This window comes from Oncorhynchus keta, chromosome 23, assembly GCF_023373465.1.
Source record: "Oncorhynchus keta strain PuntledgeMale-10-30-2019 chromosome 23, Oket_V2, whole genome shotgun sequence".
NCBI classification, from domain to species: Eukaryota; Metazoa; Chordata; class Actinopteri; order Salmoniformes; family Salmonidae; genus Oncorhynchus; species Oncorhynchus keta.
In genome coordinates this window covers 19,701,561-19,718,802 of record NC_068443.1, presented here as the reverse complement: position 1 = coordinate 19,718,802, position 17,242 = coordinate 19,701,561, and the positions used below count along the sequence as shown (strand labels likewise).

The 17,242-nt window shown below is 43.4% G+C and overlaps 1 protein-coding gene across 32 annotated transcripts in view; it reads left to right on the top strand.

Moving 5' to 3' along the window:
• Positions 1–17,242, top strand: part of LOC118402524 (obscurin-like) — an 88,944-nt gene that overhangs the window by 53,674 nt on the left and 18,028 nt on the right. For 26 of the 32 annotated variants that reach the window (XM_052476766.1, XM_052476767.1, XM_052476758.1 and 23 more), the window contains 10 exons: positions 820–1,098; positions 1,570–1,827; positions 2,093–2,359; positions 2,848–3,123; positions 6,562–6,828; positions 7,439–7,714; positions 7,992–8,264; positions 13,570–13,860; positions 14,134–14,406; positions 15,003–16,406. In XM_052476766.1, the coding sequence (XP_052332726.1) occupies positions 820–1,098; positions 1,570–1,827; positions 2,093–2,359; positions 2,848–3,123; positions 6,562–6,828; positions 7,439–7,714; positions 7,992–8,264; positions 13,570–13,860; positions 14,134–14,406; positions 15,003–16,406 (3,864 nt within the window). The remainder of the gene's footprint in view (positions 1–819; positions 1,099–1,569; positions 1,828–2,092; positions 2,360–2,847; positions 3,124–6,561; positions 6,829–7,438; positions 7,715–7,991; positions 8,265–13,569; positions 13,861–14,133; positions 14,407–15,002; positions 16,407–17,242) is intronic. The other 6 variants (XM_052476785.1, XM_052476783.1, XM_052476780.1 and 3 more) reach the window with 4 other exon arrangements.

The window sequence follows — 17,242 nt, the reverse complement described above, 5'->3', positions numbered from 1 at the left end:
GTATTGTGTGCAGATTTATATAATATAATAATTATCCAATTTATAACAAGGCTGGAACATAACAAAATGTGGAAAAAGTCAAGGGGTCTGAATACTTTCCGACTGCACTGTCTAGTGCGTATGTTATCGTGTGTGTGTATGCATGTGTCTGTGCCTGTGTGTGTCTCTTCACAGTCCCCGCTGTTCCATAAGGTGTATTTTGATCATTTAAAAAAAATCTGATTCTACTGCTTGCATCAGTTACTTGATGTGGTATAGAGTTCCATGTAGTCATAGCTCTATGTAGTCGTGGCTCTACAGCAACCCGTTTTAGAGGTATAATCTGTGAGTAAGCATAGTTGTCGAGTTAACAATAAAATGTTTGTTGATCATGAAATGTAGGTTTCATTAATCAATGTGTGTTTTTATGTTTGAACCAGTGTATTTGTCATGTTGGGGACTACTGCATGTTGGTTTTGTTTTCATAATCAGACCTATATTAAGCTATTGTGTCAGAGATCACTTCTTGCATGTACATATGTCTACAGTACCTTCCTACACGTTAGTCATTACGTAGGAAGTGAAAGTGTGTTTTGCGTAATATTGTACTCTTTCAATGAGAAGGCCTAAACATTGAGTTGGCAGAAAGAGTTTCACTAATATCCATGGTGTCTCCTGGAGTGCAAGTGTCCATCCTCTATAGAACTCACTTTTAAATCGGGATACCAATGTTGGTGCTCTAATGTTGAGTGTTTCACCTGAATGAATCCCCTGGGAAACCTTGACCCCAGGATCCTTTAAATCTCTCACTCCCCCATCGTCACATTCATTCACCTCCAGAGTCTGTACGCATCACTCGGGAGCTGCACGACATCACAGTGACCACCGGGCAGGATGCTGTCTTTGCGTGTGAGTTGTCCCAGGAGGGCGTAACCAATGGAGAGTGGTGGCTAGGGGATAACCTCCTCCAAAACAACGACCTGAACCAGATGACCTTCCAGGGCCGGGTGCACCGGCTGACACTGCAGATGGTCACCACTGATGAGTCAGGGGACGTGGCGTTTGTGGTGGGCGAAGAGAAGACCGTCGCATACCTACTGGTGGAAGAGAAGCCCAAAGGTAATGGAGGTGTTAACGGAGATGTTAAAGATGGCCATCTAGTCCTCACCCCTCTCCATCTATATCTTCCATCAAACAGCATTGGAACAACCTCTGTTCATCTGCTGTGCACCATCATCCATTCCATTCTAACCTTTCTGTAAACGTGTGTTGGCCATCCTCCTGGCTTTTCTTTTTATAGCATCTTTGTCTTTAAAGATACTATGAAATGAAGTTGACAACAAGATGGTTGTCAGTGACATAAACATATCACTTTGCTAACTTCAGTATCAATTTGAATATCAATTGAGTGATTCACGCCAAATGGACATAGTCTTTATGGTTAGCATTGGTGGCATTGTAGACCTGTGGAAAAAGAGCCACTTTAAACACTGCCCATAGAAATACCATACAGGTTTGACATGCATGACATCTGACACTCAAAGTGCATTACACTGTATGTACTTAGCTTGGGATTTCCCATATCTACAGTCTTAATCCTAGAGAAGCCTCATGACACAGTGGCCTTGGAGGGTGAGACAGTCACCCTGTCCTGCACCGTCTCCGACCCCACGGCCACTATCAACTGGAGCAGGAATGATGTTGACATCAAAGCAGGCCTCAAGTACGACCTGCGGAAGAATGGAGCTCTCATGCAGCTCCGTATCCACAACCTGGAGATGGAGGACTCTGGAACTTACTGCTGCGATACCGGGGATGCACAGTGCACCGTCACATTGACTGTGGAAGGTAAAGAATGATGCTGCCACTTGAAAAGTTTGGACCCTCTACACTGCATCTAATGGGTACGAGAAAATAGTCTCCTAAAATTGAAGGCTCAGGATGAGTTCCCCCACAATACTGTTCTTAACTTGCTTGCCTTCTACAAACTATCAGGCACCCAGTCTTCCGTCAACATACAACAGAGCCGTCTTACACCCCTGTCCACCATGCCACCATCGTCTACACATCTTCTATTGTCCGACACTGATGTCATGTCTCCTACTTCCACCAGGTGCCCCAGCATTCTTCCAGAAGGAGCTGAAGAACAAGGAAGCCAAGGAAGGCGATGATATCACTATGCGCTGTGAGCTCTCCAAGGCGTGCACTCAAGTGGAGTGGAGGAAGGGAAGCATGGTCCTCCAGGCTGGTAAGAAGTATGAGATGAGGCAGGAGGGCTGCGTTCAGGAGCTCTGCATTCGTAACCTGGAGCCAGAGGACAATGGCTACTACACCTGCGATGCTGGAGACCAGCTCACCACGGCGTCGGTGGCAGTACAAGGTATCATGTCACAACTACACCATCTGTCCCTGAAAGGGTTCATTTCTGTATTGTTTTTTTTCTTCATTTCTCTAGGATCAAGGAATGAATTCCTAACAGTTTATGATACACTTGTTGAAACCACAAAGGCTATTGTATGTTTTTCAGCAAATTAAAGATGATCAGTTATAGGATGTAATTGTAAATTAAAAAGATGTAAGATTTATTTGTTTACATAGACAGTTTCCAGTCTTGATTGAAAACACATGGTTAACATTTAGTTGAACACAATGTATATTGTATCATGGAACATAGGGAATAAATAACCCAATGAAGTGACCAAGGATTTTTGCCCTCTTAAAGTCAAAGTTTAAATGAGAAATGAGACCAGGTCAAGGTCGAAGTAATCTTTATTATCCCATAGGCTGGCATTGTGAGTGTTAGAGGTGAGTTGTGTGACTGTGAGTGGCAGTAGCTGAGTGTCTGACTGTATCTCCACTACTCTGCAGAGGCAGAAGTCCTCATAGTGTGTGGTCTAAAGAGCACCGATGTCTTTTTGGGCGAGTGGGCCACCTTCTCCTGCCAGCTGTCCCGCGGTGTGAGGCCCGGGGAGGTGCAGTGGTGGCTGGACGGGACCCTTCTCCAGGACAGCCCCTCCAGCGAGATAGGGCTGAGCCAGGGCCACGTCCACACCCTCACCCTAAAGGACCTGGCCCCGGATGCCTCGGGCACCGTCACGTTCAAAGCCTGCAGCCTGGTGTCCTACGCCAAGCTCTTAGTTAAAGGTATCAGGGAGGAGGAACTAGAGGGATTGAGAGGAGGAGGAGAGTGACTTCTAAAGTTCCAGCTGTGTTTTCCAGACCTTGCAGCATAAATGCTAATAATACTCAACATACATACAGTGGGGCAAAATAGTATTTAGTCAACCACCAGTTGTGCAAGTTCTCCCAATTAAAAAGACGAGAGCGGCCTGTAATTTTCATCTTAGGTACACTTCAACTATGGCAGACAAAATGAGAAAATAAAATCCAGAAAATCACATTGTAGGATTTTTAATGAATTTATTTGCAAATTATGGTGGAAAATAAGTATATGGTCAATTAAAAAAAGTGTTTTTCAATATTTTCTTATATACCCTTTGTTGGCAATGACAGAGGTCAAAAGTTTTCTGTAAGTCTTCACAAGGTTTTCACACACTGTTGCTGGTATTTTGGCCCATTCCTCCATGCAGATCTCTAGAGCAGTGATGTTTTGGGGCTGTTGCTGGGCAACACAGACTTTCAACTCCCTCCAAAGATTTTCCATGGGGTTGAGATCTGAAGACTGGCTAGGCCACTCCAGGACCTTGAAATGCTTCTTACGAAGCCACTCCTTCGTTGCCCAGGCGGTGTGTTTGGGATCATTGTCATGCTGAAAGACCCAGCCACGTTTCATCTTCAATGCCCTTGCTGATGGAAGGAGATTTTCACTCAAAATCTCACGATACATGGCCCCATTCATTCTTTCCTTTACACGGATCAGTCATCCTGGTCCCTTTGCAGAAAAACAGCCCCAAAGCATGATGTTTCCACCCCCATGCTTCACAGTAGGTATGGTGTTGTTTGGATGCAACTCAGCATTCTTTGTCCTCCAAACACGATGAGTTGAGTTTTTACCAAAGAGTTATATTTTGGTTTCATCTGACCATATGACATTCTCCCAATCTTCTTCTGGATCATCCAAATGCTCTCTAGCAAACTTCAGATGGGCCTGGACATGTACTGGCTTATGCAACGGGACACGTCTGGCACTGCAGGATTTGAGTCCCTGGCGGCGTAGTATGTTACTGATGGTAGGCTTTGTTACTTTGGTCCCAGCTCTCTGCAGGTCATTCACTAGGTCCCCCCTTGTGGTTCTGGGATTTTTGTGGTCTTGTATGTCTTCCATTTCCTAATAATTGCTCCCACAGTTGATTTCTTCAAACCAAGCTGCTTACCTATTGCAGATTTGGTCTTCCCAGCCTGGTGCAGGTCTACAATTTTGTTTCTGGTGTCCTTTGACAGCTCTTTGGTCTTGGCCATAGAGGAGTTTGGAGTGTGACTGTTTGAGGTTGTGGACAGGTGTCTTTTATACTGATAACAAGTTCAAACAGGTGCCATTAATACAGGTAACGAGTGGAGGACAGGGGAGCCTCTTAAAGAAAAAGTTACAGGTCTGTGAGAGCTAGAAATCTTGCTTGTTTGTAGGTGACCAAATACTTATTTTCCACCATAATTTGAAAATAAATTCATAAAAAATCCTACAATGTGATTTTCTGGATTCTTTTTATCTCATTTTGTCTGTCATAGTTGAAGTGTACCTATGATGAAAATTACAGGCCTCTCATCTTTTTAATTGGGAGAATTGGTGGCTGACTAAACTTTTTTTAGACATAATAGATTAGACATAATATTCAATTATGGTATTTATCTCTAAGTGACCACCAGAGCATTTTCACCACATGGAGAGTAGACTACTATTTGCACACTTACTGTCAAAGGCTAATGTTAATCTTGACAGTATTATGCCAGTGTCCTCAAGAGTTCAAAGCTCCCTGATTCAGTAGTGGGAATGACTAGTTCAGTAGCTAAGGTCTTTTTGTGCCTCATCCATGCATGCTTCCATGCATGAGCATACATTTGAGTCATTTCACTAATAGTTAGAATGAGAGTTTTCATGCTGCATGCTTTTGATAAGACCAAAACATACAAGATGGTGCAGCAGTAGAGGATGTTTCCACCAGTTTCTTAGTAATATGGAGCAAGAGCAATGTTATCCAATGAGGATTCACACCCAGTTTCATTGTGTATCTATATTTTTAGCTAATAATGGCAAATGGTACCTAACAGTTGTGGTTTACAGAATATCTAGTTGTAATAGATTAGGACTGGCGGACATATTTTGATGATTAAAGGTGGAATATGCAGAAATCGCACCGCCATTCCTGGTTGCAAAAATGCGAATAGTTCGCCTAATTTCAGTTTGTGTGTAGAGAATCATTGTACCATCTAAAGGGCTTTGAAATACATTTTCAATAACCAAAAATAATATGTTTGAAGCTGGTTTACAAAACCGAAAGTAAAAGATTCAAAAACTAAACTTAAGAACGGTAAGAATAGAAATAGCACACATACAACAGATATATCACTTCTTAGACTTGCTTTCAATGAGAATGACAGATCTATAACTCAAATTTATACATACATTTGCTAGAGTCACCCAAAAATGAACATATTGCAGCTTCAAGTATAGTTCTAGTAATCATCCACTCTAATCTTATCCAACAATTATAGAAATAAATCATATTTGCCTACTGTAGTGTATTCACATTGAAATAGATTACATATTATGTAATCTATTTTGTGGCAGTATGTGGGATATATGATTGCTGATAATAAGTGATGTGTGCACACAGGTAGTGATTAAGAAATAATGTGTGCACTGTGTATTTTATGAATTTAGTTTTGATGCAGTTCAATTGGTACAGTGGGACAGATTTTACCTGTAAACAAGCTTTGCTGTTGTTGTATGTCAACCTATCGAATCATCAGTAGCTGGAAATTAGTGTAGGGCAGTACTGCTCCACCCATCCACCCTGGCCTGCCACTTTCCCTTACTTACTCTCACTCTTTGCTTCACCTCCACCCTGCACTGCACCGCCCCTAGCCTGCAAGCACTGAAACTCTCTAACCCTTCCTACCTCTGCCCTATCAGTCTGGCATATCTATCCACCCACTGGCATATCTCCCCTTTCTCATTGGTTGGTTAGTGGGCAGTAGTTGTGTCTAACTCCCCCTGCCTCTTGAGGAGATTGGGCTTTTCACTCCCCCTTCAGTTTGGAGTAACAAAAACATCTGTCACAGATAAGTAGACATTCACATACTGTGTCTAAGTGCATATTTGGCCACGGAGTGCTGCATCCATAAGATATACTGTTAATCAAGGCAACTCTAAGGGCTTGCCACAGCAGCACACAATGCATACTAAAATACTAAGCCACCTCTGATACCACCAACAACTCAAAACATGTATCAAATTTCACCCTTGGGGAACAATAAAGTTACCTCAATTCAAAGTAATATACATCAAAATACTCCAAGGTGTACTGGGGTGTTTATAAAGCCCAGGTATTGTTCTTTAGCATGCCGAGAGAGTGCATGTCAGTCATGATGACCTTGTCATATGACCCCTGCCCCCACTCTCAGACCCCACAGTAGAGGTGGTGAGCGAGATGCAGGACCTGCGGGTGGCTGAGGACAAGCCGGCTGAGTTCATCTGCCAGTACTCCCGGCCGGTCCAGGCCCAGTGGAAGAGAGATGGTCGGCCATTGCAGCCTGACGGCCAGAGGGTGGTAGTGGAGCAGGACTGGACCGTGGCTCGCTTGTACATTAGACACGTGTCCACTGAGGACAGGGGGAGATACTCCTGTGAGGCAGAGGGGACCTGTGTGGTTGCTTTACTGGAGGTGGAAGGTGAGCTTCTCTCCATTTGGAAAGAGCACCTTGCTATTCTACCCTTCCACTGAAATTGTAAAAATGTTTGTTGTTGTTTTCAATTATGAACAGCAGATAGCTATTTAAAGTAGGTATTTTTTTATCCTTTAATTTATACCATCTTTCCCCCCATCCCTCTTTAGCAGGCAAGGCTAAATGATAAATGTACATGACTTCTAAACCATGAGACCTGATCAGGAAAAACTCTGATTAAATAGGGCCCTTGTTTTTCATGGTCAGGTCACATGCACAGGAAAAACTCATGGCCCTAATGTGAAAATGGGGCAAAAGCATTGTAAGACAAAGCATTGTAAGACTCACCAAAGACTGCATTGACATCCCTGGCAGGTAATTTCATGCATTGTGTGTATGTGTGTGTGTGTGTCCAGCAGTTTTAGCAGGTTTTCATTGTGAGGTTCCGCTTGAATAGCAGCAAGTTTCAAGCATAAAAAATCCACTTGACCTACAGGCCACCGTGAACCTGAAAACCCCCACAAAAGCTTGTCTTATGACACATTCTCCCCTCTCAGTCAAAGCTATTATTTTACAGTAAACTGCCCTCTCCCTGCTCCCCTCTCCACCCATACAGCCAAACCCATTGAAATCCTACAAGGCTTGGAGAACATGGACACCATTGACGGCGGGGAGGCCCTATTCGAGTGCTCTATCTCTCGTTGCGAGATCAAAGACTGCCACTGGCTGATTGGGGGCAAGCCGGTGAAGGAGTCGCCCACCACGGAGATCGTGTCCTTCGAAAATGGACGCCGCCACCTCTTGCTGCTCAAGGATCTGCACGTTGGAGACAGCTGCAAAGTTACTTTCCAAGCCGGCACCGCAACAACCTCCGCCATGCTCAACGTCAAAGGTGTGTCACCCCAATTAATGTCCAACTTTCAGTATGTTTGTTTGTCAATTAGTCACCCCAGTTAATATCCCCTTATGTTTGTTAGTTCCTGTTTTTTATGGAAGCGTAAGTCTTAGGCCTGGTCTACTGGTGGAAATAACATACTACAGATGAGAATTAGGAAAATCTGCCTGCAATTGCTATAGGAACCGAGACCAGCATTAGTTTCTGTATATGTAACAGTACTGTGAGTCTTGAGTTTGTTAGGCATTCTATGACATTGATTTTGTGTGAGTAGGCTGGCAGCTGGATGTGGTGAGTGGTCTGGAGGATAAGGTAGCTGTGGTGGGAGAGACTCTAGAGTTCAGCTGCATGCTGACTGAGCCTGTGCCTGAGACGGAGGTAGCCTGGTACTCTAACGGAGCCGAGCTAAAGGCTGATGACACCTGGGGCATGAGGGCTGACGGCTGCTCCTACCACCTGGTGCTTAGACAGGCACCAGCCATGCCACCACAGGAGATCACCTTCGCTGCCAGGGACGCCATCTCCATGGCCAAGCTCACCATCATCAGTAAGTGTCTAAACAGCCATTTTGGAATCAATAATAGAATCGTTCTCCAGGGAAGTGATTCTCAATTCTGTTAGATCCATTCGTCTCTCTTTCTCCTATTCTCTGGTGTTGTGGTCTACATTCAGAACCACATTCCTGTTCATGTTAAATACTGTTGAAGTTATATGGCTACAGGTTAATCTGCCTCACCTAAAGCCCATTCTGGTGGGAAGCTCCTATAGACCATGAAGTGCTAACATCAGTATCTGGATAATGTGTGAAATGCTTGATAATGTATGTGATATCAACAGAGGTACATTTTCTGTGTAATTTAAATATTGACTGGCTTTCATCAAGCTACCCACTTAAGAAAAAGTTTCAAACTGTAACCAGTGCCTGCACCCTGGTTCAGGTTATCAGTCAACCTACCAGGGTAGTTACAAATAGCACAGGGTTGAAATCATCAACATGTATTGTTGACATCTTTACTAATACTGCAGAAATGAGCTTGAAGGCAGTGTCCAAATCCATCAGATGTAGTGATCACAATTTAGTAGCCATGTCTAGGAAAACCTAAGTTTCAAAGGCTGGGCCTAATATAGTCTATAAGAGGTCATACAAGTTTTGTAGTGATTCTCATGTGGATTATGTAAAGAATATTTGCTGGTCTGTGGTTTGTAATAAAGAGTAACCAGACGCTGCACTTGACACATTTATGACATTTCTTATTCCAGGTACTAATAAGCATGTACCCATTAAGAACATGACTGTAAAAAACTGGTATTTAAGAATTTAAGAATTGTATGGTAGAGAGTGATGAGGCAAAAGTTATGGCAAATAAGTCAGCTGAACTGAATGGCAAATGTACTGCAAATTAAGAAATCATGTGACGAAAACTGAATAAAAATAAGAATAAACTATACTATGAAACAAAGATGAATGATAGTAAAAAGCTTTGGAGCAACTTAAAACCTCTTTGGGCTGAGATCCTGCTAACGGGATCGATATGACATCAGCCAGTGAAAGTGCAGCCAAATTGAAAACAACAGAAATCCCATAATTCAAATTCCTCAAACATACAAATATTTTACACCAATTTAAAGATACACTTCTTGTTAATCCCACCACAGTGTCCGATTCCAAAAATGCTTTTCGATGAAAGCAAACCAAACGTTTATGTTAGGTGAGTGCCTAGTCACAGAAAAACACAGCCATTATTCCAGCCAAAGGGAGGAGTCGCAAAAAGCAGAAATAGAGAGAAATTAATCACTAACCTTTGATCTTCATCAGATGACACTCATAGGACTTCATGGTACACAATACATGTATGTTTTGTTCGATAAAGTTCATATTTATATAAAAAACCTCAGTATACATTGCCGCGTTATGTTTAGGAGTCCCAAAACATCCGGTGATTTTGCAGAGAGCCACATCAATCTTACAGAAATACTCATAATAAACATTGATAAAAGATACAACTATTATGCATGGAATTATAGATACACTTCTCCTTCATGCAACCGCTGTGTCAGATTTCAAAAAAGCATTACCGAAAAAGCACACCATGCAATAATCTGAGTACAGTGCTCAGAGACCAAAACAACCCAAACAGATATCCGCCATGTTGTGTAGTCAACAGAATAGCATTATAAATATTAACTTACCGTTGATCTTCATCATAATGCACTCCCAGGAATCCCAGTTCCACAACAAATGTTTGTTTTGTTCGATAATATCCATCATTTACGTCCAAATACCTCCTTTTCATGGCGCGCGATCACTAGGACCAGACGAAAAATCAAAAAGTCCCGTTACAGTCCGTAGAAACATGTCAATTGATGTATAGAATCAATCTTTAGGATGTTTTTAACATAAATCTTCAATAATGTGTCGTGACGTTGTATTAGTTAATGTGACGACTGTTGCTCATCGAATGATTACAAGTTTCTAATCACGTGATTAACTGAATCAAGCAATTATTAACTCATTAACCTGGGGCACCATGGGAAAACTAGCTTTTATTGAGTTTCTATTTCCCAAATTAACTCAAAGAATATCAGAATATCGATTTTACAACCGCCGCTAATTAACCAGTTTCGTCTACTAACCTCCCTGCTCGTCCTCTTGATGTCAGTGTCCTTTTTGGCTTAGGAGTCTGTTCCCTCACCCTTTTCTCTGGAAGGGGTCTTCTGAGGACAGACAGCTCTGTAGCTCAGAGCTCACAGCATAGGAATGAAACCCTTTAGATACCATGATTCGATGGGAGATGGAGGCTAGGTGGTTCGACATGAATTCACCCGCTTAGACACAGCTATTCAGCTGTAGCTTGGGTAGAAAAGGATTTCTTTGTCCTCAAACTTGTGTTGCGTTCTGGGTTCGTTTACTTTTTTAGACCTTTTGCAGCTGGGGTCACGTAGTCCTGCTGTAAATTCTATACTCACAGGTTTTATACGCTTGGGTCAGAAGTGGGCGTAGCCGCCTTTAGGGCGATTTTCTGGGCGTACCAAGTTCACGAGGCAAGGTCCAGATTTTACTCAAATCCAATTTTAGACGACTAACTTAACATTTCATCTCCCCCAAAACATTCCCTTTGATTTGGACATTTTCCACACAACATACACTAGGAAAACTCTTCATGTTGCAATGTTTTTGTAATAACGTCATCTATTAACCTTTAATAACAAAACAAAAATGACATACATTTTCATATTCCATCTATCGTCAAGACCACCATTGTGGCTGACGAAAACCATTGTTTCAAATAGTTCATGTTTAATGTTCTGAGGCTGGTTCTCCATAGTAACAGGACAAAGGAATTTGTCTGTGGCCTGAGATTTACCACAGGCGTGAGGGTCCATAAAACCCCCCACATCTTCAGACCCCTAGATCTCTCCTCCTCTGTTGGGGTTGAGAGATAATCTGTAGGGTTGTGGTCTCCTGTAACCTGACCTGATCAGGACAGTCATGATAACTTAAGATAACTCTCACATAAACTCTCGTGGCCAGCTCGTGACTCTCTGGCAGACCTCTGACTCATTCCTCTCTCATTCGCCCCCACTTAACAGTAGAAGCATCAAACAAGGTTCTAAAGACTGTTGACATCTAATGGAAGCCGTAGGAAGTGCAATTTGGCCCCATAGACACTGTGCATTCGATAGGGAAGGAGTTGAAAAACTACAAACCTCAGATTTCCCACTTCCTAGTTGGGTTTTGTCTCAGGTTTTTGCCTGCCATATGAGTTCTGTTATACTCACAGACATCATTCAAACAGTTTTAGAAACTTCAGAGTGTGTTCTATCCTAAACTGCTAATCATTTGCATATATTAGCAACTGGGCCTGAGTAGCAGACAGTTTACTATTGGCACCTTTTTCATCCAAGCTACTCAATACTGCCCCCAGCCATAACAAGTTAAATGATATTTTAGGCAAAAAAGATAACTCAGCTCCATCATTCATCGAATCAGATGGCTCATTTATCACAAAACCCACTGATATTGCCAACTACTTTAATGATTTTTTTCATTGGCAAGATTAGCAAACTAAGGCATGACATGCCAGCAATAAACACAGACACTACACATCCATGTACTCTGTCCAAATTATGAAAGACAAGCATTGTAATTTAGAATTCCGTAAAGTGAGGGTGGAAGATGTGAAAAAATTATTGACAATGACAAGCTACCGGGGTCTGGATGAAAAATAGAGGACAATATTGCCACTCCTATTTGCCATATCTTCAATTCAAGCCTACTAGAAAGTGTGTGCCCTCAGGCCTGGTGGAAAACAAAAGTCATTCTGCTGCCTAAGAATAGTAACGCCCTCTTTACTGGCTCAAATAGCCGACCAATCAGCCTGTTATCAACCCTTAGTAAACTTATGGAAAAAAATTAAATTTGACCAGATTACAATGCTGTTTTACAGTAAACAAATTTACAACAGACTTGAAGCACACTTATAGGGAAGGACAGTCAACAAGCACAGCACTTACACAAATGACTGATTGGCTGAGAGAAAATGATGATAAAAAAAATTGTGGGGGCTGTTAGATTTCAGTGCGGCTTTTGGCATTATTGATCATAGTCTGCTGCTGGAAAAACATATGTGTTATGGCTTTACATGCCCTGTTATTTTGTGGATCAAGAGTTACCTGTCTAACAGAGAACAGAGGGTTTTCTTTAACATTATCCAGGTAAAATTTGGAATTCTTCGGGGAAACTGTCTAGGCCCCTTACTATTTTTCTATCTCGATGAACGACAAGCCAGTGTGTCTATGTAGAGTTCAAGTCGGAAGTTTACATATACTTAAGTTGGAGTCATTTAAAACTCGTTCTTCAACCACTCCACAAATTTCTTGTTAACAAACTATAGTTTTGGCAAGTCAGTTAGGACACCTATTTTGTGCATGACACAAGTAATTTTTCCAACAACTGTTTACAGACGGATTATTTCACTTATAATTCACTGTATCACAATTCCAGTGGGTCAGAAGTTTACATACACTAAGTTGACTGCGCCTTTAAACAGCTTGGAAAATTCCAGAAAATGATGTCATGGCTTAGAAGCTTCTGAAAGGCTAAATGACATCATTTGAGTGTACCTGTGGATGTATTTCAAGGCCAACCTTCAAACTCTGACCACTGTTCAGTCGTGTTGTCCGGTACCACAAAGAGGGACTTAGGGAAATTACAATTGGTTTGAACAGGGCAGCACGGCTAGCCCTTAAAAGATCACGGGGGCGCTAACATTAATGATATGCATGTTATCTCTCGTGGCTCATAGTGGAGGAGAGATTGACTTCATCACCACTGGTTTTTGTAGGAAGTGTTGACATTCTGAGTGCACCAAGCTGTCTATTTAAACTACTAGCACACAGCTGAGACACCCATGCGTACCCCACAAGACATATCACCAGAGGTCTCTTCACAATCCCCAAGTCCAGAACAGGCTATGGAAGGCGGACAGTACTACATAGAGCCATGACTACATGGAACTCTATTCTACATCAGGTAACAGATGCAAGCTGTATAATCCCGATTATTATTTTTTATACACCTTATGGAACAGCGGGGACTGGGAAGAGACACACAGGTATAGAGACACACATACACACACAAACAATAGCACTCTACAAGCGCACATTGAAATAACACTGTATGGTGTTACTATACATGTTGTATTGTAGATATGTAGCGCTGTGCTAATGCTATATGATCTTTTGTTTGTGTAATATAAGTGCCTTGGCAGCAGCTAATGGGGATCCCTAATAATTACAAATACAAATTCTTCTCTCTTCAAACCCACCATTGACCCACTCTCCTTTTATAGCTGTTCCTGACCCCCCGGAGGACCCAGAGCTGGTCAGTAAGAGTAAGCAGGCGGTGACCCTGTCTTGGTTCACACCCCTCAGCGACGGAGGCAGCCCTATTTTGGGCTACAGGGTGGAGATGAGGCTGGCGGACAGTGTCCTCTGGCTGCCGTGCCATGCAGAGCCTGTGTGTAACACAGAGTTTTCTGTGGATAACCTCATCCCAGGGAGCGGCTACAGGTTCAGGGTGGCAGCCATCAACAGAGCTGGGACAGGAGAACCTGTCCAGCTGCCTCAGAGCGTTCAGCTGGGTGAGTTGGCTATTTGATGAGCTCACACCTGAGCCAAACATAGATATCTCTATATGGCTCTGTCTCAAGCCCAGCATGTTGAACAACCTAATTATAACCTAGTCCTAGATCATGTATGTGTTAGTTACACCATTTGAAAACCTAGGAGAGTCTAATACATTTCACATTGGCATGAATTGTATCTGTAGAGTCCCATCTATTGGAAAAAATATAACTCAATCAACAACCAATCAATCAATCAACGAACAGTCAATCAATCGTTTTGGTCCATAGAGGCTCCAGTGACAGTGACCCAACAGTTGGCCTGTCCAGACCTGCAGGAGGGTAAGATGGCCCGTGTGGCGTGTGACCTCTCTGCTGAGGGCAGCTCGGTCACCTGGCTCAAAGACAACAAGGAGCTGGAGTATGGGGTCAAATACCAGGTCACCACAGAGGGCAAGACACAAGTGCTGCTGATCAAAGACTTTGTGTCTGCTGACCAGGGTGTGTACACCTGTGTGGCCTCAGACGAGGCAGAAAGCTCCCTTAATCTCAACCTACCAAAAGGTACACATGCCCAAACAAACCAGAATATTATACCATGTAATTTTAATTTTGCTTTTCCATTCGCCCACATTAATTTATTATGAAACTCTTGTAAGCCATTCTCCTCAAGCCAAACTGGAAGCTTGGTGGAGATGTGTTTGTTATTTGAGGGTAAATTAAGGTAAGTTCATCTGCTAGTTCTAGCAATCAATCAAATATTTATAAAGCCCTTCTTATATCAGCTGATGTCACAAAGTGCTGTACAGAAAACCCCAAACAGCAAGCAATGCAGGTGAAAAAGCACGGTGACTAGGTACAACTCCCTAGAAAGGCCAGAACCTAGGAAGAGAGGAACCAGGCTATGATGGGTGGCCAGTCCTCTTCTGGCTGTGCCGGATGTAGATTATAATTATTATCAGCTAGTAATGGTGTGAGGTGAGCTCCTTCTTTCAAAGTATAAATGAACACACTACTCCTATCAGAAAATAATTTAATCCCATGGGTAATTGTCACTACATGATCAACATAGTTCTTATAAATGTAGTGTGTGTTGGGGCTGCTATATTGTAGAGATGTCCATTTGCTGCATATAACATTTCATTGTGTCCTGGTTGTAGATGGAGATGGGGTTCAGTTGGAGGGGGCCCAGCCCAGCCTGCCTCCTGAGGCTGCCTCCGAGGGTGACGTCCATGCACTGTGGGAGGACCTGGCCAAGAAACGCCGCATGAGCCGAGAGCCCACCCTGGACTCCATCTCTGAGCTGCCTGATGAGGAGGACAAGGAGCCCAAGACACCCAAGGGACCAGTCAAGGAGAAGAAAGCCCCGGAGAAGGAGAAGGTGGGGGTGAAAGTCCTGGAGAATGAGAAAGTGGATGTGAAAGCCCCAGAGAAACAAAAGGTGAAAGAAAAGGAAAAGGTTGTAGAGCATGTCATCGTCCCTAAGAAGAAGGTGTTGGAGCCAAACTTGTACACCAGCTCTGAGGACGAATCCAGGCCTCCAACACTGGTTTCCTACCTGAAGAAGAGCAGCAAGTCCTCCCTCTCTGTGTGTGACCAGACAGATTCCATCTCCACTGAGAAGTTCTACGCACAGTTCAAGTTGAAAGAGGCGACCACAGTCCAACAGACTTCAGTCCAACAGACCTCATCTTCAGTACAGCAGATTACAGCACAGACCACGGACATCACGGAGGTCGTTGATAAGGAGGACGAAGAAATGGGGCTGCTGGATGCTGCTGTAAAGATCCAGGCTGCCTTCAAGGGGTACAAAGCCCGCAAGGACATGCGTCCAGTCTTCAAGGACGTCTTCAAGGACCAGACCAAGGAACCCAATGGCACCATCCACCTGGAGTGTGTGGCGGAGGGCAAGCCAGAGAAAGTGCGCTGGCTGAAGGATGGCGAGCACCTGGCGGACGGCAAGCACCACCACATTGACATCTACAACGATGGCACCTGCTCTCTTGTCATCACTGCCATAACCACCAAGGACACGGGTGTCTACACCTGTGAGGTCACCAACAAGTTCGGGGTGACCACCCACAGCGGCAAGGTGACGGTGGGCTCGGCGCGGGAGGCATCTGGAAGGAGGCCCCTGACCATGGGCTACAGTGCCGACAGCGAGGCGGAGAGCTCGTCGGCAGAAAGCGAGATGGACGAGTCTCTGAGGCAGGCAAGCAAATGTCTTCGCCGCCTCCTCCGCACACGCCTGCCGGCCACGTCGGAGGAGGAGTCGTTCGTCAGCTGTGATGATGAGGCTGAGCTGCAGGCCCCCGACCCCAAATCGTACCGCGAGGACGAGCGATACATCTACATCCGCTTTGACAAGCGGTCTGAGGCCCAGGTGGCGTCTCAGCGCTTCAAGGAGATGTTCACAGCCCAGGGGGTCCCTGTGGAGACCACCATCCAGGAGGCTGGACCTCTCAAAGTGGAGCTGCGCATCATGAAGATGGGATACACTCAAGATGGCTCTGCAACACCCACACAGGAGAAGCAGCTGCCTGTGTTCATGACAGGAGCCCCCGGTATGAAAACCAGAGAGTACATTTCTCTGTATGCCTTGCTGCAATTAAGTTTGATGCTGAGATTATACCATGTAATTAAATAGGTATTTAATGTATCTCTATCGGTTATACTAAGTCATTTTGTCTACCATTCTATTTAGTAATCAAAATTAACCAGTTAAATCACAAAAAGACTCATGCCTTTGACATTGAAGTAATGTACATGTAATTTATTTTGCTTGAATAATATAAATACATGTTTCAATGTGTTTAAATTCCAAACATTAACAGGAGCCTTTGCTCGTTAGCTAAGACGTTACATGTGTACTTGCTAAATAAATTGTCAAATAGTCCTCATCCAGGCTTTCATCTTGCTTTTCATGGTGTATTGTGTGTTCCATGTGGTTATACTACATGACCTTTTCTGTCTTCGTTTCTGTCACGCCTAGACGTGTTTTTTTGTCCAAACAGTTTGTCTTTCAGTCATATCAGTGTGTGTCTTCATTGGTATGTTTGTTTTGATGTAGTGGCATGTATCCTCAGTTATGTCCCAAACATTTGTTTGTTTGTCTTTGCTGTAATTTAATGGTTGCTTCAATTTCTTTTTACCCACTTCTTTCCACTATTGACACTATATATCCATACTATCGTTCTATTCACACTTACCCTCCATTTCTCCTCATGCTGTTCTGCCCTGCCGTAGTCCTCCGTTTGAAATATGTTTGTCTTGGCTCTCCTTGACCCACTCCGTTCTAGTATTGATACAATCCTTTCCATCCAATAATCCTCATGTTGCACTGCCTGCCTTTACACCCTTTTATATCTGGCCTTTTTTTGTACTGTAAAAGCTCATTATA